The following is an 11,018-nucleotide window of genomic DNA, read 5'->3' on the forward strand; positions in this document are numbered from 1 at the left end:
ATCCTTAGCCTTCACTACCTCTGTGAGCTGACCCAAGAAATCCTGGTCAAGCTCTTCTCCCTGGTTGGGAGGTCTGTAGTAGACCCCCACCATTAAGTCCCTTTCCCCTCAACTGCCTTGTACTCTAACCCAAAGCACTTCAGAGTGCCCCTCCCCTGACTCCTTGCTAATTGACAAGAATGTGTATTCCTCCTTAATATAGAGCACCACTCCCCCACCTCTCTTTCCTATCCTGTCCCTGTACAGGGTCTCCATACAATGTAATGCCTCAGCACTGACACTGCTGCCGCATCCATAGCCCATCTTCAAGGACATACCTCAGCCAGCAGCACCACCCGCTTGCCATCTGGCCAGATGACGTGGTCCACTTGTGAGCGTACACGCTCCCAAGTCAGCTCTGGGGTACGGAGACTAGTCTGCACAGGAAGAGAGAGAAACAAGCCAGAGTTATCACTTACTGACTGCCTTCCGTAGATCACTGTGGAAAGGGACAGAAGCTAGCTCCCGAAGTGAGGAAGTAAGAAGGCAGGGGATCATCACCAGTGGGTTGGTCTGAACTCAGCAATGAAGTTGTGGCTCAAGAACCAACCAAGACAGATGCTGCAGCTACTCACCACATCAATTTCTGTGTTGGAATGGCCCATGTTACACACAATGCAGCTGTTCTTCATTCGATCCAGATGTTCCCTGGTCACCACATTCTTGTTTCCTGCAGGGAAAAAAGCAGCAGCTAACGTAAACCCAAAGTGACTACAAGGACATCTACCAACACCTCCCTCCATTTGATGGGCTGAAGATTGCAGCCTCAAGTCTCACGAAGATTGCAAGCCTCAAACAGAACGAGCGAACAGTCCAGCCAGGGTGATCACCCTGACAGTCTAGCAGGGCAGGCTGGCTGACACACACCGCTATAAAGATGGGAAGGGAAAGAGACAAGGGAGAAAAGGAGGAGCAGCAGCAGCCCCAGATGAAGACTGATCTTGGGGTTACTTCCTGCTGATTAATGTAAGCATAGGCATGACCTCTGCCAGCTTAGCTGGCTATGGCACTGAGAGATTCTTTTTAGGGATCCACACCGGTGGCTCTGGATGGTAAAGTTCCCCAGGCAATAATGACCCCCAAACGACAGGGGAAATACATATGCTTAGGGATGACCTCTGTTTCTTCCCAGTGAACCCAAGAGTCACCCTGATGCACCCTGCCCCCTAGCAAACATAGCTCACATTTTTTACACCAAGACACAGCAATGGATCCAACTTTTCCCTCACTTTGCCCTGTACTAACTGCCATGGGGGACCTGGACTAGTTTGATTAGCTCCTGCTAGCAGCTGAACTAGTGGAGCTGGTTCTGCAGCTCACCACCCAGAGGCAGGTGATTTCAGGAGTCACAATTGCTACTCCTCAGGCCACATGTGAGAGCTGAGGTGGAACAGGTGCTAACACACATGGTTGACAGCTCAGAGGTCACAAATTCAAGGCCACAGCAGACGCATTCATGGCCTGGCCTATCAAATGCCAATGGATCTGCAAATTCTGCTAAATACCTTGTTGCTAGGATATGAAAAAGAAAGGAAGGCTGCATTTGTAACACATCAGAAGAATGAGCATATGGGGATCCTTCCAGATACCAGTGGAGATAATCATCACCTTGTACATGGATGCAAAACAATTCCTCAGAAGTTTCTTTTACCTGAAGCAAGCATCAGCCACCACCTTTCCTCCCACATGTCCTACCTGTGCAGGTTATAACAACATCCACCTGACGGATGACTTCATTGAGTTTCACCACCCGGAAGCCGTCCATGCTGGCAAAAGGAAAAGGGGAGAGTGAGACGAGAAAATGATGCACTCCACTTCCCTGGAAAGCTGAAGCCAGGAAGAAATGCAACAGCACTGCAAGGTCTGCTCTGGTTACATAACTGTTGCAGACTTCCCATCCGTGCCCTTTTGGGAAGGCAAGAAAATAACCAGAGTACATTATTGCATGGTGAACTCTGTAGAAAGGATCTTTTGTAAAACCCACAGTTACGGATGTCATGGGGCAACTAAAGAAATCTGTGATGCCCACATCCAGGTTGGAATATCGGAAAGCAATGGATTCTCAAGCCATCCTTCTCACTAGCTAGCTTGAAGGCACCTAGCAATCATTTTATGTAGACCCTGTTGATTGATCTGAGCCAAGGATACAGGAACTCAAAGGCTACGAAAGTCTACCACAAGATTTCCAGCCTCCTAGAAGTCTAACCCATGGGTTATGAGGCTCTGGGCGAAGAAGGAACCTTCCTGAGCAAGCTAGTTTCACTTCTCCTTAGAGCTTGATCAAAGGGCTGGTCTCAATAGCTACCCAGTCTTGCACTTAGGATTGATCTCTTGAGACCGAACCCATATTAAAAGCCCCTTTAGCTCACCCCCAGATGCAATCCTGAGCATCAGAGCCCAAGGTCAAGCTTTCCCTGGTCTGCTCCACCCACGCAGTGCGTTCAAAATCCGCCCAAGCTGTACAGGGCATGGCTGAGGAAAGCTGTCAACAGTGATCCCACAACTCCCTGTACACTGCTGGCTCTCTCAAATGCCTGTAATTAGAGCCAAGCACAAAAGCTGAAACACACAGTCAGCCAACTGATTCTCAGAATGGCTTTATTTGAGGAAGAGGAAGCTTCCTTGTGGACAGCCCTTCTAAGAATCAGTGTGCTCACTATTGTTTCCATCTGAGTCTGAGTGATCTCCCCGTGAGGTAATGCAGAGGAACCTCGTGCATCTTGGGCTAAGAAAATGGATTTCAGATTCAACTTTAAAAAGTGGAGACAAAGCTTAAGAGGCCAGACAGACAGTGAGAGATTCTCACTCAGCAGCATTTAACACTCCACCTCTTACCAGGCTTGGAGAGCACAGATAGGGTCGATCTCGGTGATGTAGACTATGGCTCCTAGGGCCTTCAGGGCTGCACAGCAACCCTTTCCAACCTGCAACACAAACGACGTGAAAAAGCCTCAAAACACAGGAACTACTAGGTGCCCACTGACAGGCCACACAGGCACTTGTGTTATAATTATAGGTGTCTGTGATCTGAGCAAGATTCTAATCAGATACCTGCCAATTGCCAAGAACCAGCTCAAACCCCAGCTCAGGAGCAGAGGTGTGCTGCAACAGCTTTACAACATACTTGCCAATAGGCACTTGCTCTTTAGAACCCAGATCTTCCCCTCATCTAAACATCTTTCCAAGACCACCTGCTTGGAGCTCCTGCCTTTGGCATAACATCCAGCAGACAGAAGGGTTCCAGGAGGAACACATTAAGCTGTCAAAACAGACATTAAAGCCACAGGGATCCCATCTCACTTTTATTTTGAAAGTAAATACGTTCAGACCGGGATCTGTGTGAACCTCCAAATGTTCTTCCTTAAAAAATAAAATAAGATAAAATAGCAGCGGTGAATTTGTAACGCTCCAGCACGTACATGGGGTGGACAGGATGGCTCCACTCTCCAGCCTCTGGCATCTCATGTTTAATATGGCAAAACAGGCTGATGAGACTACAGATCCCAGCATGCAACGTGGCAGCTTGTTCTGAGCAGACAGGCAAATTACATGCAACGTGTGGGCTGTTGCCAGATTGCCAGCGTGGCTTCTTAGTTAGGCAAAGTTCGGGCTCCTTTGGTGCAAAAACAAGCTAACAAGCATATTCCAGGGGAAAAGAGCACTGACGGCTACTGCTAGTGCCCCAACTATGCTGGACACAGCCTTTAAGATAAATACGCACACAGATACCATACGTTCAGGGCAAGATGTCAGCTTCCTGCTTTGTGGTACCTCTTCTCCAATGACTCAGAAGAAAGATGCACAAATCCCCATTCCCCACAACCCCACCTGGCATAATCCAGGGGGTCGGTTAAATAGAGAGCTCCAAAGGACTTGAGAGTCCTCTGTTAATTGACCTCCTTCAGAAAGCAGTGCTGGATGCAATCAGCCTATATTCAACACCAATAAGTCTCCAGTCTCACTGTCCCTGCCCATGTAGGACCCCATATGGCAATCCAGAGCAGCAACACCTGAGCTGAATGGCAATTCCTAAAGCAAACCTGCTGGCCAGCTGGGAAAGCGATGCTGTAGATAGCATCTCACTAAGTTCTGGCAAAGTTTTACTGCAGTAGCACACAGTGGGAAGGGTCCATCTTCTCATGCTCTGAAGACTCAACTCCCTCTCAGTTCAGCTAATTAATTAGCCAATCACATATGGGATACTGTCTAGAGATCCAGCACTTCCTTGTTACGTTTTATTTCTTCATGTTCCCTTATTAGCAAGGACAAACAGCTACTACTAACAGGAGGTAAATGAACAGCTTGAAGGGAAGGCACAGGCCTTTCTTCTGCCTCAGAGATGCTGAAACCCAGCTCTGCTGCCACACACTTATCCACATAACTTACCTCACCATAGCCACACACCACCACTTGCTTTCCTCCAAACATCACATCCGTGGTCCTCTTTAAGCTACGGGATAGAAAAGAAACCTGTGTTGGGATCAGAGTCACAAAGTGTTCTGGACAGAGCTGCCTGCACAGGACAATGCTCCAACGTGACAGATCACGTGCCCAGAGACTGCAACATTCAATGACGACAAAATACAGACAGATCTATTACTGCAAGGTAGAGGAGGTGTGCAACATCCACAGCATTAAGGATCCATCTCACAACAGCCATACGTCCCACGAACAAGCCCCACAGTGTCCTGAGAGGTCAGACTCACCCATCCAAGATGGATTCTCGGCAACAGTACAGGTTATCAAATTTCTGTTTGGTGACTGAGTCGTTGACATTCATGGCTGGGACACACAACTTCCCAGCCTTGGAGAGCTGGTACAACCTGCAAGGAAAGAAAAGAGGTCTCAGCTACCATCTCCTTTGGACAAACTAAAGAGAGATCTGCAGGCAACAAAGCAAACGCGGTTAAAAAAGCCAATGAATAAGACAGGACCACCAGACCCCCTGGCTGAGCACCAGTGAGTCTAGGGGAATCTGAATGGACCATCCTTACATACCAAAACAAAGCATACTGATGGGCAGTCTCTTCTGGCCTCCGTGCAACAGACAATGGGAAACCAACAGCAGAAGCCGACTGCCCTAAAGGAGCTAGAGCTACAGCAGCTCCTGGATTCATTACCTGTGCACGCCAGTCACGCTCTCCTCTACGATACCTCTGATCTTCTTGAACACGTTGGGGTATTTCTTATAAACCCAATGGGTCAGATCTCCACCATCATCCAAGATCTAGAGAACATGAAGAGAAGAAAAGGGGGGGTGGGGGGTGGAAAGCAGTCAGTCTCCTTTCCACTGCCAGAAAACCTGGTCACAGCCAATTGCAGTAATCTTCCAGTAAGAAGGAAGTGATCAGAGGGATTCTTCCACTGTTTGACTTCTTAGTCACATGGGAGCAGTTTGTACTTGCATAGGGACTTCCAGATTCAACCCCCAGCTGTCCATGATATGGTGGTTCATAGAATTATAGAGCGGTTGGGCTAGAAGGGATCTCCAAAGGTCATCTAGTCCAACCCCCTGCCCAAGACAGGATTATCTCTATCCAATCCATAATCTAAACTCTCTGCAAAATTACCACCCACCCTGATGCACCACAAGTCATAACACCTAACCTGCCACAGGTAAAGCAAGGGACTCATGGCAGCCAATGTCCTGCTTCTATAAAAGGCTGTTATACACACAAGAGATCCCAGCTAAAAGGCTGTGCCCCCTCCCCCCAGAGGAAGGTAAAAACCCTACAGTCCATACCAATCTGACCATGGGGTAAAATTCCTTCTTGACCCCAAATCTGGTGATTAGTCTGACTCTGAGCAGAGAGGCAAGACCCTCTAAGGCAAGAACCTCCCGCTATAAATCCCAGTAGGAGCACTGGCACACCTCAGACAAAATCCCCAGCCTTAGCTGCAGCTGACACCCAATGCCTCTGAGGAAGACTTAAAAACACCCTTGACATGTAGCAGGAAGTGGGGGAAAGGGACAACCAATAAAGCTCAGAAGCATAGGAAATACCCATAGTAGAACATAGGCATAGCTTTGCCTAGATCATCCTAGACCAGTGGTTGTCCAACCTCTTGAACACCTCCAGTGATGGAGAGTCCACACTTCCCTAGGCAGACTGGTGGGGTACCCAACTTGTGACTCACTTTCCCCTTCTGTAAAACAGGGATGATACTTCTTCTACTTTATGGTGATGATAAGGGGGGCTGTTTGTCTACTGCTTCAAATTTTCTGCCACAGAAACGCTAGTAAAAGCACTAGCATCCGACTGCTGCTGACAGTCAAGAAGCCTGTGCCAAGATCAGAAGAAAAAACAACCCAGAGGTAATGAGGGTTGGCTTAGACGCACAGTTTTGGTCAGAAACAAAACTACGGGTGAAGAAGGAGTTCTCTACTAAACCCAATCCAGGTGTGAGAGGCTAGTGTCCCAAAGAGACTAGCTGTCTTGTCTCAGGGACTAAACACAGCACAAGAACTACACAACTCATTGCCATTCAGCTGCATTCAGAGTAGAAGGACAACTTCCACAAAAAGTCTTGTTGTGCAAGAGGACAACCCAACTGTGAACAAGAGCCACAGTGTAACCCAAAAGGTTTTCCATTTATTAACAATTCTAGGAGACCCAAGTGGCACTAGGAACAGAAAAAAGAACTGCTGCACATGGGAGGAGAGGCATGGAAATGGCTCCATTACCATGTTGGGCTGCCAGCCATCCATGTTAACACAACGGTCAATACACCACCAGAAGTCATCCTCCGACTCTCCCTTCCAGGAAAACACAGCAACACCTAGGGAGGAAGAAAAACCCAGCTACGGCTCTGATCGGAGGGACCTGAAGGCCAGCAGCAGACTCCCAGCAGGAAATGAGGCCTGGACTTCATACAGATCCACAACTGTTCCCCAATCCCTTCGGGCCCACCATGGCAATCACCTGCTGCTGAACCAGAGCTTTGTTTCCAGGAGCCTGTGCTCCAGGCCTGGAATGGGTCTCCTCTGGGCTACCAGAACGGTTCCCTACATGCCACAATAGTTATGATCAGCCCCCTCTCAACTCCTGCTACAGCACAGTCTTGAATGCCACAGGCACCTCTCCTACAACCGAGCATAGGGATGTGGTGGATACAGACTCTATGAGGGGTTTGGTGGATGCAGACTCTGCAGAGGGGTTTGAAGTCCTTCTAAGGGCATTGCATGACTGTAGCATGAAGTTGCCACAGCCGCCTGGCTAACTCACCCCTGCTGCAGAGTATTCAGGAGCTAAGTTACTGAAGCTCATTGTTTAAAGGTAATCAGGTCTCACTGATGCTGGCCTGGAGGGACTGAGACTCCCTGAAACATTCCTGCAGAAGTGGCTGGGAAGCAGCAGATGGGCATGGGTGAGAACGGTGTGTACAGACTCCCAGGGAGGCCGCCTGTCGTTTACCATCTCCCCACTCCTCCTGTTGGGTTTCTGGGGGCCTACACGTTACTCACCAGCCTCAGCCAAGGCGGCAGCCACCTCATTCTGAGTGGAGTAGATGTTACAAGCAGACCAGCGGCACTGAGCTCCCAGCGCACACAGTGTCTCAATTAACACCTGAGGACAAAGACAAGGCAGTCAGCCAGGAGGAAGCAGTAATGGGAATCTGAGTGCAGAGATTTTCAGCACAGAAAGGTAAATCACAGTGACTCAGTCATAGGCAAATCTGCAATGGACACACCCAGTGACGTGAATCTGGGAGCAGTCACACTGGGAAGAATACATGCAGAAAACCAAGCTAGGAAATGCAAGAATGAATGGGGATAATCTGATGGGGAGCAATTATGCATAAAGGTGCACCCTCTTATTCCCCACGGCTGAGAAAGTTCCTGAGATGACTGCAAATAATGGTGAGAAGGAAAAGTGTCTTCCCTTGCCCCACAGAACCCTGAGTCAGGGAGTACTCACCGCAGTCTGTGCTGTAATGTGTGTACAGCCCACTATTTTAGCTCCTGCCAAAGGCTTCTCCCCCTGGGCCCGTTTCCTGAGTGAAATCAGAGCAGACATGTCTGTGAAAGGAACAGAGGGATTTTAACAATGTCTGTGTGCCACCCACCTGGTGGTATGCCCCACAAAGGCCTCCTAGCCAGCTCCTTGCTCTGCTGCATTTGCACTGCACCAACTCCCTGCACAGCATACACCCAGGAATGGCATTTCAAAGCAAAGAGTTCACTGTGATGCGTGCCCTGCAGAGACCCTGCTGGATCGGCTCTATCCCCCATGGCTTGGTTAGCGTGTAGGTGGAATCTGAAGGCAGAGTCCTTTCTAGCCAATCCCCAACAAATCGCAATTTAAAATGAATGCCACAGATTTTATAAGCTCTAAATAAAAGGGAGCTGCCAGGGCCATGCTCCAAATACTGTTCTAAAAACTTCAAGTACTGAACATTCATAGGGAAGTCTGTTACAACAGTAAGGGCTTCATAGCAGCTGTGGCCAGATCCCTAAAGCCACGCACCCTGCACCATTACCATACTGTCTGCTGGAGTTTGGTCCTTCCTGATTCCTGAAGAGGATTTCCAAGGTATTTGCAGACCAGAAAGTGACCTTGTTAGGTTTATGGTACCACAAGGGAACACACTCCACCCAGGAGGCCTGGATGACTCAGCAGCCCCTTCCTTCCTTTACCTTGCTCAGCAATCTCAATCTCCCGGCGTCCAAACTCTGCTTGCTTGATGTTCTTCACGCAGAAGTTGCTGCTGCCCTTGGAGTTGGTCTGATGCTTCTCCCGTGGGGTGCCTTCTTCATCATCAGAGCTGTCTGTGTAAGATGCAGCTAAATGAGAAATAGTAGGCAAAAGGCATGAGGGCCTCAAAGGACCAACAGATCAATTGCCTCTTTGCAGCTGTATTTCTAGTTGGCTTTACTTTCCACCCGGCATGGGGCTGGACAGTTTAAAGTGAAAACAGTACAAGGAAAAGCCAATATCCAGAAATATTGTTAAACTCTAGTTAACAAGTTAGCAATTAAAAAAAAAAAAAAAAAGTCAACAGATGCCTTTACAAAATTCAAATAAGTGCCAGCATGGCCAAGGCAGTTTAGGTTTCATCACATCATAAACCCCTCTGGAAGCGGAGGCTTTTAGCTAGAAATTTCACATACATCTGCAGTTGGTCATAGTAACGTTGGAGCAGGGTTTTAAGTATACCCCGAGGAAATATCAAGGGCTATAGGCTGTACAGAAGGAATAGGACAGGGAGGAAAAGCAGAGGTGTGGCACTCTCCATCAAGGAGGAATACGTATCCTCAGTGAGTGGCACAGGCTCAGGGGGGGCACACGGAAGTGCTCTGGGTTAGAATACAGGGTAGTCGAGGGGAAAGAGACTTAACAGTGGGGGTCTACTACAGACCACCCAACCACGGGGAAGAGCTAGACCAGGAATTCTTAAGTCAGCTCACGGAGCTAGTTAGGTCAAAGGACGTGGTCATCGTGGGGGACCTGAACTTTCCAGACATCTGCTGGGAAGAGCAGTCAGCCAGGTCTGATCGCTCACATAGGTTCCTAGCCCAAATGCAGGACCTCCATCTAACCCAGGAGGTGCGCAGCCTCACCAGGGGAGATGCCTTGTTGGACCTCGTGCTAGCCACGGGTGACGACCTGGTGGGGGGCTGCGGGTGCTCGACCACGTGGGCGACAGCTATCATCGCCTGCTGGGATTCACCATCCAGTGCAAAGTGGCAAAGGCCTGCAGCAAGGCAGCAGCCCTAGATTTCAGGAGGGCGGACTTCACCGAGCTAAGGAGACTAGTCGGGGAGGCACTGAGGTCCCAGAGGGGAGGGGAGCCAGGTGTCCAAGAAGAGTGGTTGTTCCTTACAGAGACGATCCTCCAAGCCCAAAGGGAGATAATCCCAACACGGATCAAAGGGGGAAAGAGGGCGCAAAAGCCCCCATGGCTCACCAAAAGCATCTGGGAACGTCTCCTAGCTAAAAGGGAGGCGCACACCCAATGGCAGGGAGGGGCCATCCCCAGGGAGGACTACACTGCGGTTGCTCGGGGCTCCAGGGGGGCAGTCAGGAAGGCCAAGGTGGAGATGGGACTGGGACTAGCTTCCCAGATCAAGGACAGCAAGAAGTCCTTTTTTAAATACACAAGGGGCAAAAAGAAGGTACCCGGTAACGTGTGGCCTCTGCAGGACACACCAAGAAATCTGGTCGTCACACCAGATGACAAAGCTAACCTATTTAATGACTTCTTTGCCTCCATTTTCCCGAGCAGGGACCAAGTAACACCCCATCCCCCCGGCACCCCACAGGCCTCAGGGGAGGCGCACCTAGGCCAAGAGTTGGGGAGGATCTAGTCAGGGAACGTCTGGAGGGACTGGATGCATTTAAATCAGCTGGTCCAGACGATCTCCGCCCCTGGGTGCTGAGGGAATTAGCTGAGGTCATTGTGGGACCCCTGGCACAACTTTACGAGCACTTGTGATGCTCTGGTGGTGCCAGAGGACTGGAAGAGGACCAACGTGGTTCCCATTTTTGAAAAGGGGAGGAAGGAGGACCCAAGGAACTATAGGCCGGTTAGTCTTACCTCAATCCTGGGTAAGCTTTTTGAGAGAATTATCCTGGCACATGTCCACGAGGGGCCAGTGGGGGGAGGTTATGCTTAGGGGCAACCAACATGGGTTCATGAGCAGCAGGTCCTGTCAGACCAACCTGGTGGCCTTCTACGACCAGGTCACCAAATCCTTAGAGGCAGGGGTAGCAGTGGACAGAGTCTTTCTAGACTTCAGGAAGGCCTCTGATACTGTCTCTCACCCCATTCTCATTAAGAAACTGGGGGCTGCGGTGCCAACACCTACGTAGTCAAATGGGTCACCAGCTGGCTGGAGGGCCGCACCCAGAGAGTGGTGGTGGATGGGTCATTCTCGACCTGGAGGGATGTGGGCAGTGGGGGCCCCCAGGGCTCGGTCCTCGGGCCCGCACTGTTCAACATCTTCATCAGTGACTTGGACGAGGGGGTAAAAAGCA

General features: G+C 49.7%; 1 protein-coding gene across 4 annotated transcripts in view; it reads right to left on the bottom strand.

Annotated features, from left to right (window-relative positions):
• Positions 1 to 11,018, bottom strand: part of AHCYL1 (adenosylhomocysteinase like 1) — a 42,834-nt gene that overhangs the window by 6,644 nt on the left and 25,172 nt on the right. For 3 of the 4 annotated variants that reach the window (XM_019546266.1, XM_019546265.1, XM_019546268.1), the window contains exons 3-13: positions 8,678 to 8,824; positions 7,959 to 8,059; positions 7,505 to 7,607; positions 6,725 to 6,819; positions 5,160 to 5,266; positions 4,746 to 4,862; positions 4,426 to 4,489; positions 2,875 to 2,963; positions 1,735 to 1,805; positions 615 to 709; positions 318 to 416 (exon numbers count right to left, since the gene is read on the bottom strand). In XM_019546266.1, the coding sequence (XP_019401811.1) occupies positions 318 to 416; positions 615 to 709; positions 1,735 to 1,805; positions 2,875 to 2,963; positions 4,426 to 4,489; positions 4,746 to 4,862; positions 5,160 to 5,266; positions 6,725 to 6,819; positions 7,505 to 7,607; positions 7,959 to 8,059; positions 8,678 to 8,824 (1,088 nt within the window). The remainder of the gene's footprint in view (positions 1 to 317; positions 417 to 614; positions 710 to 1,734; positions 1,806 to 2,874; positions 2,964 to 4,425; positions 4,490 to 4,745; positions 4,863 to 5,159; positions 5,267 to 6,724; positions 6,820 to 7,504; positions 7,608 to 7,958; positions 8,060 to 8,677; positions 8,825 to 11,018) is intronic. The other variant, XM_019546269.1, reaches the window with a different exon arrangement.

Source organism: Crocodylus porosus, unplaced genomic scaffold (assembly GCF_001723895.1).
Source record: "Crocodylus porosus isolate Cpor-Errol unplaced genomic scaffold, CroPor_comp1, whole genome shotgun sequence".
In the NCBI taxonomy this organism is placed as follows: Eukaryota; Metazoa; Chordata; order Crocodylia; family Crocodylidae; genus Crocodylus; species Crocodylus porosus.